We start from the raw sequence: 19,177 nt of genomic DNA, 5'->3' as shown, positions 1-19,177 counted from the left end.
CCCTAGGTGCCCCAAGGGTAGGGTGCCTTGTACCTTTCAGCAGGGATATGATAAAATATATTTTACATGCCACGGTGAGGGGAAAATGGCAATTCCATTTTTCCCCTTTGTAGACTATTAGCTCCATAGGCTAACATGAGATTACATAAATAAAGTATTGGCAGAAAGGAGCTAGAAATATATTTCAAAGCATCAAAAGGCTAGGTATAATAAACTCAACAACTTGCCACTGTTATATTTATTATAGCTATCACAGAAAAGAAATTATAGAACTTTCTTTTCTGTAAGCCAAAACCTAGCCTTCCAGCAGCCCTGCTCTGATTGATCAGCCTCTGCCAGGCTGAGCCAAGCTATTCTATGGTTCAAATTTCATTATTAGTTTCATAAACAGAAGGAAAATCAATACAAGGCCATCGACCCATTAGCAATAGCATTGCTAGAACATACTTGTGAAAATAATTGTAGCAGCAGTTATGATCAGTACAGAATGAACACAAGTAGTGATTTGTTGTGAATAAAAACAACCATGAGTGCTAGAACCAAGGTCTTTAGGTCCTAAAACTATGATCCTGAAAAGCAGTCACAATGTGCCTATTGATTTTCTTTTCACCATTTTATAATTTTTTTAACCAAACTATGTTCTAATAGGTTGTTTCTTAAAATAATGATTCGAAGTAGGTCACAGAATGACCTGCTTAATGACTGTTTCTTCCAATATTGGTTGTGAATTTTTATAACTCATTCACGAGGTTGGATGAATTGGAACATTTAAAGGCATTATCCACCTTTTTGGATGATTTTGATGCAAATAATGTTATACCTTATTTTTTGTTATTGTTTGGCGATTTTAATATTCATGTATGTCAACTCAATTGTTTTAGAAATTTTAACCATGTTTATTGCCCTCAGGAGGAAGCCCACTTTGATCATTCAAAGGGTGGGATGTTTCTAGATAGTATTGTATCTGCCTTTCATTTATTTGCTCCAATGCAGGATTCGTTATTTCCTGTTCCCACATTTACTGGCCAGGGCCATAATAGTATTATCGACCATATACTAATCTCCTGTCTTTTGAAGGATCGGATAGGTCCTCTTCGTGTTACCCCAAATGCCCTAAGCGATCATAATCCTCTATCTATGGAAATAAATATTAATGCCGTGATTAGGCCAAATTATTTGGCTGCCATTTCTAATTTAAACTTAGTCCCTATTAAACAGGGAACACGTCTGAGATGGGATGTCATTACCCCGATTGACTTTCTTGACAAACTGTATCATAGCAATTTGGAGGACTTTAATATCTGCGTAGCAATAGAATCTGAACCAGCGGATATTCTTGGTGCCTTCGAGAGAATAACCAATCAGATAGTGGATAATCTAACCCTCGATGGGAAACCAAGACCTAAGAAGCTTAAAAACTGGTTTGATCAGGCATGTTGTAATGCGCACTCCGCCCTCTTACTGGCTTTAAAAAATAGTGGGAAAGACACCAGCAGGATTGCGGAGGCAAGAAGATCCTATAAAAAAACATTAAAGGCAAGGAAAACTCATTTAAAAAATATGGCGTGGGAAGAACTGTCAGACGCTAGTGTTTTAAAAAGTAGTTCCCAATTCTGGAAAGTAATTAATAGTCCACTTTTTAATGAACTGGAGAACACAATTAATGACTGCCTTATTCCCCCAGATAAATGGGTGGCTCATTTTAGTGGGCTTTACTCTGAATTTCCAGCCCAAAATCCAGTAAATTTTGGGGATATTAATCAGGCATCGAAAATTAATTTTAATGAGGTTGAAGTCCGGGACGCCATCGAGTCTATGGCAAAGGGAAAAGCACCTGGTCCCGATGGTGTTCCCGCAGACTTGTATAAGGCAGATCCAAAGTATTGGGCGAAGCTTTTAACTTTAGTTTTTAATGCTGTAGCGAAGGTGGGTGCTCCCCGTTCCTGGGGCAAGGCTGTGATAGTACCAATATTCAAAAAAGGTTCAAGAGAGGATCCGGCATGCTATCGGCCTATTTCTCTTTTAGATTCTGCTATGAAGATAATGGGCAAAGTTGTCCTCGCGAGATTAACAACTTGGCTGGAGGACAACTCCATTATCTCGGACCTTCAATGTGGGTTCAGAAAGGGAAGGAGTACTGTGGGTCAATGCTTCAATCTGCACCTTATAATTGGGAAGTACACGGTAGCGAAGCAGGGGGTCTTACACTTAGCATTTATGGACCTGTCTACTGCTTTTGACCTTGTAAATTGTCAAAAACTATGGGCTTCCCTGGCAGTGATGGGTCTTGACCCCGTGCTGATTGCCTTTTTGGCACTCATACATGAGGATACTACTGCTGCTGTCCGTTACAATAAGGACGGGAATCTATCTGAAGCCTGGCAGGTGAAGCGAGGGGTAAGACAAGGGTGCATTCTTGCGCCCTTGCTTTTCTCGCTCTATATTAATAACCTGGGGGACGTTTTGTCCTCATTTTGTAAAGATATACCAAGAGCAGGTACTAAGCTGATCCCCGCATTATTGTATGCGGATGACACGGTCTTGCTGGCAAGAACTGCGAGAGGCCTTCAAGCCCTTTTAAATGGTTTTAATGATTTTATGGTTTCCTTGGATTTAATAATACACTTTAAAAAATCACACTCGATGACAATTGGATGTGGGGCGGCAAAAAAGGCAAAGTTCTTCTGTAATGGGCAGGAGCTTATCAAAGTGCAGACCTTCCCATATTTGGGGATCACCTTTGATGACAGAAGATCATGGGTCATGCAACGTACCCAGAAACAGAATATTCTCGCTAGGGCAACAGGAGCCTTGTTGGGCTTTGCAAAACGGTTGGGCTGTAAACCCTTGCCCGCGATTATGAAGATATATAACGCCAAGTGCGTGCCTATGGCCCTGTATGGCAGTGAGGTCTGGGGTTATACGACGTCGGTAGAGATTCAATCAATTGAAAATGCCTTTTTCCGGAAACTGCTGTCATTACCTGTTTCTACCTCAATTTTTAATATTCATGAAGACTTGGGGGCTGGGTATTTAATGGATCAGATCTCTGTTGCCCCATTAATGGGATGGTTAAGGGTTTGGGTGCAGCATCCACCAAGCCTAAATCAGCTCATTATTCAAGACTGTCTGGCCCTCGACAAAGTCATGTGTATTCCTTGGCTGCGATATATTAAAACTAAGCTGGAGACACTTGGCTATTTAGAGTTATTTGATAGACCAAGTGCGATGACCAAATTAGAAATAAAAGTTTTTAAGTCCCAGTTCATGTGTAGGGCAAGGTTGCTGAGGGAAGGCGAGGAAGTGTGCAAACCATCTGTTAGGAGATTTGTCATGTTAAGTATGGGCAGTGAGATCCAGCCATACTTGACCTATATAAACAATCCATTTCACCTGTTTTTGTTAACAAGGTTTAAACATGGCATGCTACCTTGGCTTTTAGCTCACCCGAAGGGTTTATTCAAAGAGGGCACCTTGGGCCTCTGTCCTTGTGATAATGCCTCTGAACAAAATACGCTGCATATGGTTTTTTTCTGTAAATTTTATATTTTGCAACGTAAGAAATTCATTTGCCCTATTTTCAAGAACTGCCACTTTGAGCAAGTGAGGCCCGCACTGGTATATCTGCAAATGCTAGGCTCTCCATTGGTTTGTTTTGGAGTAGCCAGCTATCTTACCGGGGCTATTAGAAGTAGAAATCGAATGTAGTCTTATGAATCTTTCCCCTACTTTTTAGTCTGTTTGACAGTTTGAGACTGGGCTTTTTTCTTTTTTGAAACTATAAAATAGTTTTATAAACTCTGGGTTGTCTTACTTTTTAATGTGATTGTTCGCCAACTTTTTGTCTAAATTTGTTTCCATGAAATATTGTTAATTTTGTGTTGTCTGAAATTATTTTGTAAATTATTTTTAAGTGTAACTATTTGCAAATGAAATTTTGTGTATGCTTTGATGGTTTTAATTATTAACCGAATAAAGCTATTGTTGATTTGACTTGACTTGACTGTTTCTCCCTCTGATAGGCTACAACGACAGGATATTGCAAGGGACAGCACACCATTGCATTTCAAAACTGAAAGATCCTTTTCTTATAGCAGCGTGATTGCCTTAAAAACAACTGAGAGAGATGGCAGTGGTCCCCTGGACAAAACCTACTCTCCCTCAAGCTGGCCTCATAAAAGTGATCCAACTGAGACCTCTTCCCATCCCAACTTGGGAGTCAGTAACTTTTCTATGGTTTGCCACTGGAACTATGGCTAGAAGCCATTGATATATAGGTATCCATTCGGTATTTGGAAGGAGCACCCAGAACATGGCCTTCCAAATACTGAATCAGTAACCTTTTCTAAACACATTTTATGTTTCAGTAACAGTGTTCCAAATCTTAAAATGTGTGTAGTTCATCAGACTACGTAAACCCTCTTATTTACTGAAGCTGTTGTTTTGCAACCAGTAAGCAGCTTACTATATCTGTCCCCTAAGTTGCTAAAATATAAATATATTCATGAAGGATAATTGTCAATACTGATACTGAAAAGATTGACACTAATGTGTAAAGTCAGTGTAGAAATTCCCCTCAAACATGGATACTCGATGGCACAAGAGTACAGGATGCAAATTAAGTGTTAGCTAAATGAGAGATGGGCATTGCAGCACTGGCAAAGGTCAATGCAGAATACTAAGGTTATGGGATGTGTTTTTCTTTCAGTTAGGAGGATTTATCTTGATCCACAGTTTCCATAGAGAGACTAATCTCAGCATTTGTCGCACTCCTTATAAATATTTTGTTAGCTTCTTGTCGAGTCATTCCAGTCCCACAGTAAGGCGGACTGCACTGAGGGAGACATTTCATGCCATGATTTTGCACTACTCACACTATAGCACAGCTGAATATTTCAGCATTTCAGATCAATGAAGTAACGATAACCATACAAAGAAAGGTGAATTTACTCCCACTAAACTACTGAAGTTCGGTGCTGCCCATGAGCATATTTACGCATTTTTAAATGTTATTAACAATTTGTTTGTCATGCTTGTAAAAAGGTTTGTGAAAAATATAATTTCTTTATACAGAAAAATCAGGAGCACCCCTGATGGTTGCCTGTAAATCTTAGAGTTTGATATATTCAAGATGCAGTTGTATAATATGATTGTAGTTGTGTTCAAGATGCAGACATGAGTGTCCCTCAACCCAGATTTAGGTACAAGGGTTATACATAAATCAACAACTCTGAAGTGCTTTCTCTTGGCACTACTATTTATCAGAGAAACACAGAGCTGAGTCATTAGTCCTTGTGCAATTAGTTCAAGCACCAAGGTTGCAAAAGGGGTCCAAAGTATAAACACACAAGAAACACTAGAGGATATCGCTGAGAGGGCATGGAGGATAAGTGTGCAGTCTTTGAAGATTAGTGTGCAATGACCTGATATCAAGTATTCAACCTAGTTCTTCCACTTGACTGAATTTCAAAAATGATCTTGAGGCTTTGACTCTGGGAGTCACTGGGGATCCAGAGTAGCTGTGCTGGAGTGAGACATGTCAAAAACGTCAAGGTACTAGCTAAATTCTTCAGGTGAGTGGGAAGGGTGCAGCTTGTTCCGCAAGGAGTGAGGCCAAGCAATGACACAGGGTTGGGTGGGGTTTATATACCCTCTTGAAGGCTCAACGGATGTAGCTTGTTCATGTGGTGCACGTAGCTGCCTGGAAGCCTCTCTACAACCCTTGGAGGAAACGCGTGTTAGTACACTCTGGGCCCTATTTTGATGTCGGTCGGAAAGTCGCCGACCTACAGTCGGAGGCCTTCCAACCAATATCTTCGGTTTCACTTACGACCGCAGCATTACAATGCCAGCGGTCGAAAGTGAAACCAGACAGTCATTCCGACTGGATTCCGATGGCCTCAAGGAGCCTGTCGGACAGTCATAGGCCCCACCATAATCCCTGAGAATAGCATTTCTGCCGTCGGGATTACTATATTGGTTTACGACAGGTATCCATGTCAGGCTTTCCGACATGGACTCAGGTTGTGGGCCGAGAGGGCACCTATGGTGTCCCCCTGTTATTCCCTGCATCATGGTGCCTGCCACGCAGTGCAAGGATTAACAGAATCTCCCGTTTCTCCATGGGAGCTTGTGCTACGGCCAGTTTACGGCTGTAGCACAAGTTTCCATAGAGAAATGGTAGTATGTGACCGCACCGTGTGCGGGTGCATTCTAATGGTGGTGCCGGGACCACCAACCTGTGGTTGGTTGGTCCCAGGACCGCGTCCACCTGACATCGTAATCAGGCCCTTGCTATGAATTTACAGGAAGGGCAGGTGCAAAGACCGTTGGAACCCATTAACCAGGAAACTAATGTATCCTTTTTGCTCGAACATGCATATTGGAAAAATTACAACCAGGCCTAGTAACTGCTGGAGCAAGGCATGCCCTTGGCTCATGGGATTCTGGGGGAAGCTTGCAATTACTCAAGCGCAATGGAAACATGGGTTCTGGGGAAGTATCAGCCATTAGGGTGCTGTGGGAGCATCAGTCATAATGTTGCTGGGATAACACCAGTCATGAGGGTGCTTGGGCAACATCGGTCATGAGGATGCTGGGGTAACATCAGTCATGAGGGTGCTGGGAAAACATCGGTCATGAAGGTGCTGGGTTAACATCGGTCATGAGGGTGTTGGAGAAACATCGGTCATGAGGGTGCTAGGAGAACATCGGTCATGAGGGTGTTGGGGGAACATCAGTTCTGATTTCATCGTAAGTCATAAAGCTCCACAGGGGGCAATACAACATAAGACCTGCACTCTACACCACTACACAGAGGGCACAGAACCGGGTTGTGATTTCGATTGTGGCTATAAAAAGGAAGACATTTATCAGATATAGTATTACAAGTTTTGTGTTATGTGATGTGGGTTAGCATTCCTTTGTAGATCAACATAGTGTTTATCTAATAGCACACCTCATCTGTAAAACAATTTAGTGATAAAATGAATTTTGCCCATTTATAATTGAACTTGTAAATATTTTAACAAGATTGTTCACTGTGAATAAGAAACAGCGTAACTGATCATTTTAGGAAAATATACAACATTATTATTTTTAATAATCTAATGTGCATGCAGCAAAAGTTATTGATAACAACATTCTATTTTTTTTTAGAATTTGGATTCGTCTTCAGAAATGGAAACTTATCTTGACTTTTTAAATTCAAACATAACTGAAGCAAACATTACATTTAAACATGTGAATACATTATTTGACATCTTGCAAACCATTTCACTCCGTATCACAAGTGTAGAAGACGGCATAATGCAGGTAAGCTACCCCCCCCCCCCGAGGTTTCAAAAGGTCTCTCTTTGATAATGGTGTGAGAACCGACCTGCAATTTGCTAACTATCTTTCACTATAATGCTTAAATCGCAGTTTTAGATATATTTTTTTAAACATATAGTTTGCACAGTCTCAGCACCTTCCAGAGTACGAGCCAGCAAAAGGTAAAGGGATAAATGAATAGAAAGAGGCAGTGAGGAGGCTTGAAAAGCAGTTTTCAATGCAAAAAAGTCATTTATACAGAAGATTTACAGCCTTTCGGAAATCAGGAAAAAATGCAAAATAATGATTCAACCGAATGTTTATTTTTTTTAAAGTACATGCTATCAAACTGGGGTATCTTGTGTATTAATCTTGTTTGTATCTTGTACCAGTGGTCTTGTACTCATGCCCATCCTTGGTCAAGGTGTCACGTGTTAAGTTTTGGATGCATGTAAGGGCTCTAGAGTGGCTGCAGAGACAGTTAGTGGCATAACAAGAACTCCCACAGCACCTGAAGTGCAGGGGTGGCCCACAAGCTCGGGGGCCCCCTCCAACACTGGCAGAACCCATCACCAGAGTGCTTCGGGCTGGGCCCAGAGCATGGGGATCCCATGCATGTACTTTGCAGGGGGGCCCACTCAAGTTTCTTTACGTCACAGGAGACAGTTATAAGATGGTGTGTAAAAAGCAGTCATATGTCCTGTGGGATTACAGGATTATTAGTACTAGTGAGTTTTAAAGCCTCTTTCACTATGGATGGACTGTTCACAAACTGCAATTTGTAGTGTGTTATAGCTCACACCTGGAATAAGTCTAGCACCACAAATGGCCTCCTATAGAACAAAATGGAGGTAGGCACTTATAATAGACCCCAGAGGAAATAATGTTTAAATAAATTCATTAATTTCTACTTTTTTAAATATATATTATATATATATATCTATAAATATATATATATATATTCACTGAAAAAACCATAGGTTTCAGGGGTGTTATAGTTAGCTGGACTTTTCACTTGTACAAAACCATTGAAATTCCCCCGTTATAGTCAGTTCAGCTAACTATAACTCGCGCGCCCGCAATGCACTGCTGATGACGTCACATATTACATCACTCATGACATGGTCAGTGACATCACTCATGACATCACTGATGACATCTCAAATGACATCACTGATGACATCACTGATGACATCATCCAGTGAATGTGTGTTTTTCTGAAAATTAAATATGTTTTATATATGTATACCTCAAGGTCGATGGAAGAATAAATGGGTATATAAGTGTCTAAGTGGATGATTTGTTTCTGAAAAATTGATTGTGTAACTGACTGATTAAGTGTATCATAGTGAATACATGGCTTAGTGAGTAATGTTTAAATATGTAAATATCTGTATCAGTCTCTCACTTTGTGTATAAGTGGCTGCATGGGTTGGTGAGTAGCTACATGGGTGTCTATATAGGTTATTAGTTGGTTTTTTGAGTATCAGTCTGAATGTCTGCATGGTTCGGTGGGGGGTATTACGTAGTGCATAGGCGCATGAATGAGTGACTCACTGTTTGTATGTGTTGAAGACAGCATGTGTGCAGGACTGTATGGGTGGATGAGTGTGTGTATGGGTGTGTTAGTGAGTGAATGACTGTCTCAATAGTGTCTTTATGAGTAACTACATCTGTTTTAAACTGGTATATGTGACTATTGGTGTATATAAGTGAGTATATGTGAGAGTGAGAGATTGGAAGAGTTCCTGTATGAATAAGTATGTGTTTCTATAAGTGATTGTTTGAAAGACTAAGTATGTGTAAGTTTCCGTAGAAGTAAGTGTGGTGGTGTGTGTATAACTGTATATGCAAGTAAATGTATGTTTGATTCTTTATTAGCATGAGTGACTATGTGTGTGAGTAACTCTATGGATGAGTGGCATTGTGTAACAGGATGTATAGGTGTATGAGTACATATGATGAGTGAGTACATGTATGAGTGACTGTATAGGACTGTTGGTGAATGAGTGGATGTGTATGTGGATCTTAGAATTACTGAAGAGGTTGTTGTAACTGGTATTGGTATGTCCATTGTTTTGAAATTTCAGTCTCTATTTTTGAATGTGTGTATCAAAGGTTATGTTAGGGTGAGAGGAGGTCTGCCACTCTATCACAAGGATGATGTCATCAGTGATGTCATTTGAGATGTCATCAGTGATGTCATCAGTGATGTCACTGACCATGTCATGAGTGATGTAATATGTGACGTCATCAGCAGTGCATTGCGGGCGCGCGAGTTATAGTTAGCTGAACTAACTATAACGGGGGAATTTCAATGGTTTTGTACAAGTGAAAAGTCCAGCTAACTATAACACCCCTGAAACCTATGGTTTTTTCAGTGAATTTCTGAGGTTTTTTAAATGCTAATTCCTAACTATAACGTGCCTGAAACCTATGGTTTTTTCTGTGAATTTCAAAGGTTTTTTAAATGCTAATTTCTAACTATGCCTACAGAGATAGGACATATGAAGAAAGAAGAAAAAATGCACAGAAAGAAAAAAAGAAGTGCAGAAAGAAGCAACAGAATTCCTCAAAGACGAAGAAAAGTGCAGGAAGAAGGATAACGTGCAGAAAGAACAAAAAGAAGAGCAGAAAGAAGCCTTGTTGCAAAATCATCCTGTACCCTCAACTTTTTCAGACGGATACTGGTGGTAACTGAGTCTGACTAACCAGTCCTAGAGCCAGTGCTATGTTAAAAGACACTTAGAATACAGTGAAAACACCTACATACACTAGGGAACATTATGCGTTGGGGTCCCCCTGTGATTAGCATGACCTCCTCTGTAAGCCCCTAGTATATAATAGGGCAGGGGGATTAAAACTACCTCTTAAAACAGGCCACAGGGCGTTTTTGCACACGTTAACTCAGGCCCCGTCCCCTCCCTTCACCACTGTGTAAACACGCCCTGTGTCCGTTTTTAGTTGGGAGATTAAGTTCATTTGAAACCTGAGGGTCCCTAGGGTCCAACTAGCCCACTAGGTTCCTCCAGTAAGTGCCACAAAGCTGCGTTGCAGAGAGGTGTAAAAAGTGGCACGGCCTGGACCACCTCTCTGCAATGCTGCTCAGTGGCGCTTACTGGAAGCACTTGGTGGGCTAGTTAACCCCCAGGGGCCCTCAGTATTGAAGGGAAATTATATCCCCAATTTAAAACGTGCCATAGTGCGTGTTTGCACACGTCACCTCAGGCCCCGTCCCCTCCCTTCACCACTGTGTAAACGCGCCCTGTGGCTGTTCTAAGTTGAGAGATTAAGTCCCCTTGAATCCTAAGGGTCCCTAGGGTCAAACTAGACCACTCGGTACCTCCAGTAAGCGCCACAGAGCTGCGTTGCAGAGAGGTGTAAAAAGGGGCTTGGCCTCAGAACACCTGTCTGCAGCGCAGCTCCCTGGCGCATACTGGAGATGCCTGTTGGGCTAGTTGGCCCTCAGGGACCCTCAGTATTGAAGAGGAATTAATTCCCCAACTTACAACTCGCCAGGGGGCGTGTTTGCAGAGTGCTGCAAGGAGGGGGTGTGGCCTCCGGCACGATGCCAGTCTTTTATTTATTTTAATTTTTTAAGAAGGGGGGCTGTGTGGTTCCCCTTCTTATTCTAATTTCTTGGCCCTGATGACCCCTATTAATAGACACACCTAGGACATGCTGGACAAACCGTACGTACCTATCACCATGACGATTTGCGTGATATTCATTAAAAGGTGACTATGCATACAATGAATCCACGTGGAATGTATTTACACCACTAGTGAAGCTCTGACATGTCTGATGCCCTACCGTGCCTAATCCTGGTAGACACCCTTGTCGTTTATTTATACAAACATAGGTAGCTATTGACGGGCACATTTAGTACACATGCACACCAAGCCATTCAAAGGGGATTCGACAAAAATTCGACCAAAACTATGCAAGAAACCCCCCTCACGGTTAATAAAACACACATCCACTGCCGGATGTGTAATACTTTTTATTTTACTCTCTGGAAAGGGGACGAACATCACTTGAGAGTCACAGCGCGCTCCGGGCAGAGCCCAATGCTGTGTTACACCCACCATTGCCTGCTGAGTGCCACACACCTCTGTGTTGTATTCCACTAGCTAGTGCATATGCTATGACACTCTCTAGCCCATGTGCACTGTAACACCACCCCGTGAATATGTCATGCCACACTTGGCTTCGCACGGGTTATATTGCCCCATCTAACGGGCCTTCCTCGATGCCTATGTTAAAACGCACAGTGCTATGCCATTCATATTACAATCTGGGATCCATATCTGTGTCACAGTGCATATGCAACGTTACACTCCCCAGCACATATTTTATATTACAACTTTAGAGACTAGTTAGGTTACACAACACTGCCCTCTGCATATTACACTTCAAGGCGCATATCGCATAGCACGCGCTAGTGCCTGTGCTATCTCGCGCTCTCCAATGAATCTGTCATTGCGCACAATGTATTGCATATTATATTTCTCGCTCGGTTCATCTTATATCACACTTTTTGGTGCATAGTTTATACCATACACTATATCTAGTTTTCATTTTCAATCGTGCTCTCAGGACTATGTTCTATATAACACTGTGTTCACCTACCCTTTTCACGGGCATTACATTTTGCGATAGGGGGTGGAGGGTCAGGGGGTGTTTCTGCCAAGTGAGCCCGGAGTCACAGTCACAAACGTCCTCTTCTTCCTGAATAAAAGTGAGATTATGCTGCATACTTGTTCATATTTTAAGTAGTTCGCACAGACACACGTTTTAAAAACAATACATTTCCTAATACCCGCCTTCTCTGAACAGTTAGCTTGCTGCCCCATCCCCCTCCTCCCTATCCTCTGTTGTGTGAATCCATGGACAAGCCTCCTCCCTCCTGCCATGCATGGTCTGATGTGCTGCCACTGCCCTCAATTTAGTATGATGTACCAGTCCACTCCTCCTGCCCTCCATTGCCCAATTCTATGCCCCATCATTGACCTCCTGCTTAAACTCTGTGCTTAGCTTGCTGCCCCTATTCTCCTTCCCCCTGCCCTCCGATGTCTTTGTGCATGCCTTCACGAAGAAAATTGACAACATCTATGCGGGTTTTGATGTTCTATCAGCTGCTTCATCCAGTTCCGCTACACCGAACCATGTCCTACCACCGCATCAGGATAACCCTGTACAGTCTTCATTTCCTCCACTAGTTAAGTGGGAACTCATTTCTATGCCCGCTTTTCAGAAACTGCTGGCAGAGATTAAATCTGGCTCTCCTTTGGATCCTATGCCTCCGCAGATCCTGTGTACCCTTGCCGATACTTCACTTGACTATATCCTGGCTCTTTTGAATGCCTCTCTTATGGAGGCAATTGTTCCCAATGCCTGGAAACATGCGATGGTGGTCCCGCTCCTTAAGAAAGCTAACGCGGATCCCAGTAACCCAGCCAACTTTCGCCCTATCTCCTTGCTTCCCTGTCTCTCGAAGATATTGGAGAAGCATGTTAACCGCCACCTAACCACTCACATCGAATCAGCAAATGTTCTTCATCCCTCCCAATCTGGTTTTCGGGCGGGTTTTTCCACGGAGTCCACCCTCCTAGGAGTTTCCGAGACAGTCAGACGTCATGTAGACAGAGGGGAGACGGTGGCACTCATCCTCTTGGATTTGAGTGCCGCGTTTGACACCGTCTCCCATACCATCCTTCTTTCTGCTCTGAGGTCTGTTGGGATTGACGGTCCCGCAATGGCTTGGATTTCTAATTTTCTTTCTGATCGCACTTTTCAAGTTTTTTCTTCTTCTGCGGTGTCCACTGTTCATAACTCCCCTTATGGTGTCCCCCAAGGTTCGATTCTTAGTCCTTTGTTTTTTAACCTTTATGTAAGACCCCTTGCTTTTCTTGCTGAACAGTCGGGACTATCTATTTTTTCTTATGCAGACGATACCCAGATTATTTTCTCTCTCTCTTCGAATCAGCACTCTTCTTCCTCCTCTCTTTGTTCTGGTCTTGCTGATATCGCCAACTGGATGCTGACTAACAAACTGAAATTGAACGGCGACACAACGGAGCTGCTCCTGTTCGGTCCGGATTCCGCTCTCTGGGGCCCACAACATTGGCCTCAGCAAATGGGACCACTACCGGTGCCAGCAACAGCAGCACGTAATCTCGGGGTCCTCTTTGATAGTCAGTTATCCATGAGGCAACATGTGGTTAAAGTAGCAGCCACCTGTACCACCATCATCAGGTGGCTGAGGAAGATCACATGGATGCTTCCCCCCGACACCCAGAAGTCTGTGGTCCAGGCCTTGGTGACATCGCGCCTGGACTACGGTAATGTTCTACTTCTGGGTGCCTGCAAGGAGGTTTCCCGTAAGCTTCAAGTGGTCCAGAACATGGCTGCCCGCTTACTCTGCAATTTGCCTAGAACCTCTTCTGTTTCCTCTTCCTTGCGCAGCCTGCATTGGCTGCGCATAGAATCTAGGTCTAAATTCAAAGCTTTATGCTTCATGCACCGTATTAAAGCTGGTAAAGCCCCTCACTATCTATCCACCTTAGTCCATCAATACTGTCCCTCTCGCACTTTCAGATCTTCTACTCAATGTAAATTCTCTGTTCCCCGTTTTAAGCGTGTTAGAGTTGGTGGTCGCTCTTTTTCTTACCTGGCGACCTCGCTCTGGAATTCGCTTCCAATTCCCTTACGGTCTGAAACGTGTTATCTTAAATTCCGCAAAGGAGTAAAGACCTGGCTGTTTTCTCTGTAATCGGTCTCTTAAACACTCTTGTCTGACTAGCGCCGGGAAACCCACGGGTAGCTGCGCGCTTAATAAATTCATATATAATAATAATAATAATAATAATGCCCCTGCTCCATCCTTTTTGCCCACCATGTTCCATGGACCTGCCACTCCTATCTACTCTGAGTGTTTTGTTGAGCTGCCACTCCCCTCCCACCTGCCTAGCATTGCCAGATGACTGTAACCTGTCCCTGCCACCTCCACCCTGCCTGTCCACATGCCATGCCCCTATCCTCTTCCTCCTGTCCTACATGGTCCATTGTACTGCCACACCCTTCTGCCCTCCCTGGTCTGTTGTGCTGCAACTGCTCCTCCTGCCTGCCCCGTGCGGTCTGTTGTGAGGCCCCTTCCCCTGAACTTTCTTGTCTGTGCACAGGTCCTGACCCTCCCTTCTATCCTCCATCGTCCTTTGTGCATGCCCCTGCACCCTCCTTCTTGCCCATCATAGCCATTGTGCTGCCACTAACCCTCCCACTTGCCATGCATGGTCTTCTGTGCTGCCATGGCCCCTCCCACCTTCCCTGTGTGGTCAGTTAGCTGCCCCTGACCCCCTCCCACCTTCCCTCCATGGTCTGTGTGTATGCCATCACAGTCTCACTGTTGCTCTTCATGGTGTGTCTTGCTTCTAGTGCCCATCCTGCCTGACCTCCATGGCTATCTTGCTGCTCCTGCCCTTCCCCCTTGCCCCCAGCCCTCTGTTTACATGTGCAGACCCCTACTCCCTCCCTCCTGGCTTGTCTGTTCCATTGTAATGCCCCTGATCCGTCCCTCCTGCCCTTTATGGTCTGTTATGCTGCAGCTTTCTCTCCTGTCTGTGCATTATGGTCAGCTAGCTACCATTGCCTCTTGCCCCTCTGTTCTCTGTTATCCAAGTCCATGTCCCTACCCCATTTCCTTCCATGATCCAATGTACCATACTTGCGAACATTTTGAACTTGGTAAGAGGGAGATTTTGAAAAAAACTGGGGTATTGATTTTCCCCTTTGAGTTACATTGAAAAAGAGGAGATTGTAGATAGGAGACAGATCAAATAAAGCCCATTTGAGCTTAAAAACATTGGACGTTTCCTGGCTGAATAGGGTCTGTTGGCATGTATGGTTGTACTACCATTGCCTCTTCCTTCTGCCCACAATGGTCTATTACATTGCCACAGCCTCTCTTGCAAGTCCTGTATTGTTGATTTGTTGCCCCTGCCCCCCTTTCCACTGCCCTCCATAGTCTGTTGTGCTGCCACGGCCCTTCCTGCCTGCTCAGTGTGGTTAAATTGTTGCCTTTGCACCCTCCTACCTGCCTTCAATTTTCAGAGTCCGTGCCCCTGGCCTCTGCCTCTCAACAGTATCCTAATGAACAACTAGATTGCTAACATTCTATATTTATTACAAAAGTGTGGAACGCCTGACGTCATCTTGATGTAATCAAAACTGTAATACCTAGAGCATTTCCTTTAGAAATTACATATATGAGAGGGTCTTATTGGCATCAAAATTATGGTTAGTGCTCTAAAAGACTAAAATAAGGACATATTTTCTGAGTTTTCAAATAGCGACAAAGCACTTTTAAATTATTTGTTATCTTTATGTTTTTTTATCCAGTTGACCACTTGATTAAAGGTTGCACTTAGGGGAGAGGATGTGGTGTTACTTCCAGAACTGCAGACTTTGCAACTGGGGAACCAGGTTGGAGTTTCTGCTTCAGCTTGACATTCTGTGATTCTGGTCAAATCACTTAGTCTCCCCATGTCTACAATGTCTACATGTCTACATGTAAAGCACTCCAATACCTGACAAGTCTGCACTATAAAACACTGCAAAAACACAAAATAATAAGTGTTTTGCACACTTCTGTCATTGGGCTATATTTGGGCTACATCTGGGTGATTTTGGGCTACATTTGGGCTCTTTTGTCTCCGGTGGCCATCTTGGGAGATTTATTTGTTATGAAGTTTCCTAGTTTCCTCATGTACTGCAGTCTCCTCAGTAGGAAATGCTTTCAGTTTTTTACTTTGATTCCATCATGCAGGTATTCAGATATGTCACACATTTGCCATAAATTCTGAATGTTAGCACTCTAGTTGCTCATTAGATCACTGTAGTAAAACTACTGTTCACCATGGAAGTCTGCTCCTGGTATTAAAAGTGCATGTTTCAGTCTGCATGTCAGAATTTTTTAATGAAATAGAAGAGGATTTGAGAAGTCACTCAAAATGTGCCCTCATTTTCTTTCTTCAGCATTAATCATAATTTCTATGGCAAAATGAAACCCCTCATTGTGTTCCTTTTTAAATTAAATGTTTTAAGTGTTACCAGTTTATTCCAATCAAGATGGCTTCAGGTGTGCCATACTTTTATCATAATGAAGACAGTAAGCGCTCTAGTTGTTTTTAAGAACACTCTGGGACATTCTGTCATTGGGCTATACTTGGGCTACATCTGGGTGATATTTGGGCTACATTTGGGCTCTTTTGTCTCTGGTGGCCATCTTGGGAGACTTATTTGTTATGAAGTTCCCTAATTTCCTCATTCACTGCAGTCTCCTCAGTAGGAAATACTTTCAGTTTTTTACTTTGATTCCATCAAGAAGGCATTCAGATGTGTCACACATTTGCCATAAATTCAGAATGTTAGCACTTTTTTTGCTAATTAGATCACTGTGGTAAAGCTACTGCTCACCAGGGAAAACTGCTGCTGGTATTGAAAGTGCATGTTTCAGTCTGCATGTCAGAATTTTTTAATAAAATAGAAGAGGATTTGAGAAGTCACTCAAAATGTGCCCTAATTTTTCTTTCTGCAGCACTAATCATACTTTTTATGGAAAAATTAACCCCCTCATTTTGTTCCTTTTTAAATTAAATGTTTTAAGAGTTACCACTTTAATCCAAGCAAGATGGCTTCAGGTGTGCCATACGTTTATCATAAGTAGGACTGTTAGCGCTCTAGTTGTTCTTTGGAACACTCTGGGAAGCTGCTGTAGAACACAAAGGAATCAACTGACAGTCTCTGCCCTTGTTGGATGTACATGTTTTACTGAGAATGTCAGACTTTATTCTCACATGACTGAGAAAGATAATGTGAATTTACAGAAAATAAGCTCTCAGTTTAGCTTACAGATTACCTTCCAAACCTCTGTGGGAAAAGCATGAGAAAATATTTTTCTCTCAATCATGATATCCCAGCAGAAGGCTTTTTCACATGGTGAAATCACCTTAGAACATACCACAATTCCTAAAATGAGTATGGTACCATCAACAAATGATTTATAATGTAACTAAAGTCTTAAAACCTTCTATTAACTGCAATGCTTTTTAATGAGGTGCTATCATGTATATTGGTCCCAAGATGGCTGCCAACACTTCTTGGATGAAGTGCTGACAGCCAATCAGATCTCAGGATGAGATGTGTGGTTAGGCTTCGCCCACATATATATATGATTTTACTTTTGATTTTCTCAGGAACTACTGAACAGATTGACACCAGACCTGCAAAAGGCACTTCCCTGACCTGAGGACTACCTCTCTGCCAAATTTCAAGTAATTCTGTTCAGCCGTTCGGGCTGTACCTTCGACTGAAGGTCCTATGGAAAAATGCATGGGGAAAACGCGTTTTGGGACCCCCCTTTTTTCTCGGCCCCCGCTTGACGAATCACCCCAAGACTTTCAGGGTAGGAGCGGAGTGGAGCGCCCCACCTATTTTGAAACTTTTGCGAGGATTCGTCAACTGGCGCCAAAGTTATTCCAAATAGAATGTTGCGGATTTCCTATGGAAACACGGTCCTAACTATAACTATCTACTGGCGACCGCCAGTAGATAATATATATAGTTCCACAAGGTTGCCCCCTGAAGAAATGCCCCAAACGAGAGTGTTTAAACACCTTTAATGTGCAGGTTGGCAACACAGAGCAGCTTTATCCTCTCGTGAATCATGTAAGGCCAAACGCGTTTCGGGCAGCCTTCTGCCCTTGATCACTGGCAAGTTCAAAAACCCCGGCAGGCAATGAGGAACACCTGATAAAGGACCCACCCCAGTGGGTGTGGCCACAAAGCCTCCTGGTCCGTGTAGTTCCCCAACATTAAACCACAGTGGGTGCTGTCGAGATTTAAAATAAAACAAAGTCTGCTACCCCAGTGGGTTGCTCGATGGGGGAAAGTCTTGCCTCCGTTGCCTTTCTGCTCCCACACACCGGACTCTCTGTCCCAAGCAGCGCAGGAAATCCGGCGCTGGCGGTCTGCTCGAAGAGCAGCTGGGCATTTCGGCGGCCGGGCCAGCCGCTACACAAATTTCGACGGCACCCACTATGGTTTAATGCCCCAAACGAGAGAGTTTAAACACCTTTAATGTGCCGCGGAAATGCCCAGCTGCTCTTCGAGCAGACCGCCAGCGCAGGATTTTAATGGGAGCCTGTGTTCTGACCGACAACACAGCCTCCCATTGAAAAAAGGGGCGGTTGCAGAACACCTTGCACCATGTCGCAGGCACCCCCTAGTACCTGCCACACTGTGCATGGTTTTAAAGGGGGGTCCCTTAGGTACCGCCATGGGCCCCAACCGGAGGCCTCAGGGTGAATGGGGACCTTCTACGGGATGCCAAAGTCAGTTTCTGACAGCCAATCCATATCGGACAAACCAATCGGAAAGGATGTTCGAATCTGACATCGTAATACATCGATCACAAATGTAGTCCATGGAGATGTACGATTGGGCTTTGACCGGATCGGAGCCTCAGAATGCCAGTCGGAACCGAGTCGGAAAGACCGAACGGTTAACTTCTATCGTAATCAGTCGGTCGGTAATGTTTCTGAGTCTGTTGTAAACATGGTTTCCGACACGGTATAGAAAAATCCAAATGTCATTCGGAGTCTTTCCGACCGACATCTTAATAAGGCCCATAGTATAGAGTAAACGTACACATGTAGATATTCTCATGGGTAACATTACCCTTGTGATCTAGTAACAATAATGATCTTGTGCAGAGTACATGTCTAGATGTTACTGTGAAAATAAAAATAATAGTGGCAATACAGCTGGCTATTAAACAATAAAGAAAAAGAAATGTAACATTTTG

The 19,177-nt window shown here is 43.2% G+C and overlaps 1 protein-coding gene across 1 annotated transcript in view; it reads left to right on the top strand.

The window, feature by feature from the left end:
* LOC146816671 (adhesion G protein-coupled receptor F2-like) overlaps nt 1-19,177 on the top strand; it is a 499,236-nt gene that overhangs the window by 310,624 nt on the left and 169,435 nt on the right. The window contains exon 8 of the mRNA XM_085609542.1: nt 7,159-7,314. Within this exon, the coding sequence (XP_085465668.1) occupies nt 7,159-7,314 (156 nt within the window). The remainder of the gene's footprint in view (nt 1-7,158; nt 7,315-19,177) is intronic.

This window comes from Triturus cristatus, chromosome 6, assembly GCF_964204655.1.
Source record: "Triturus cristatus chromosome 6, aTriCri1.1, whole genome shotgun sequence".
Lineage (NCBI taxonomy): Eukaryota > Metazoa > Chordata > Amphibia > Caudata > Salamandridae > Triturus > Triturus cristatus.
This window is presented reverse-complemented; position numbering and strand designations above follow the sequence as displayed.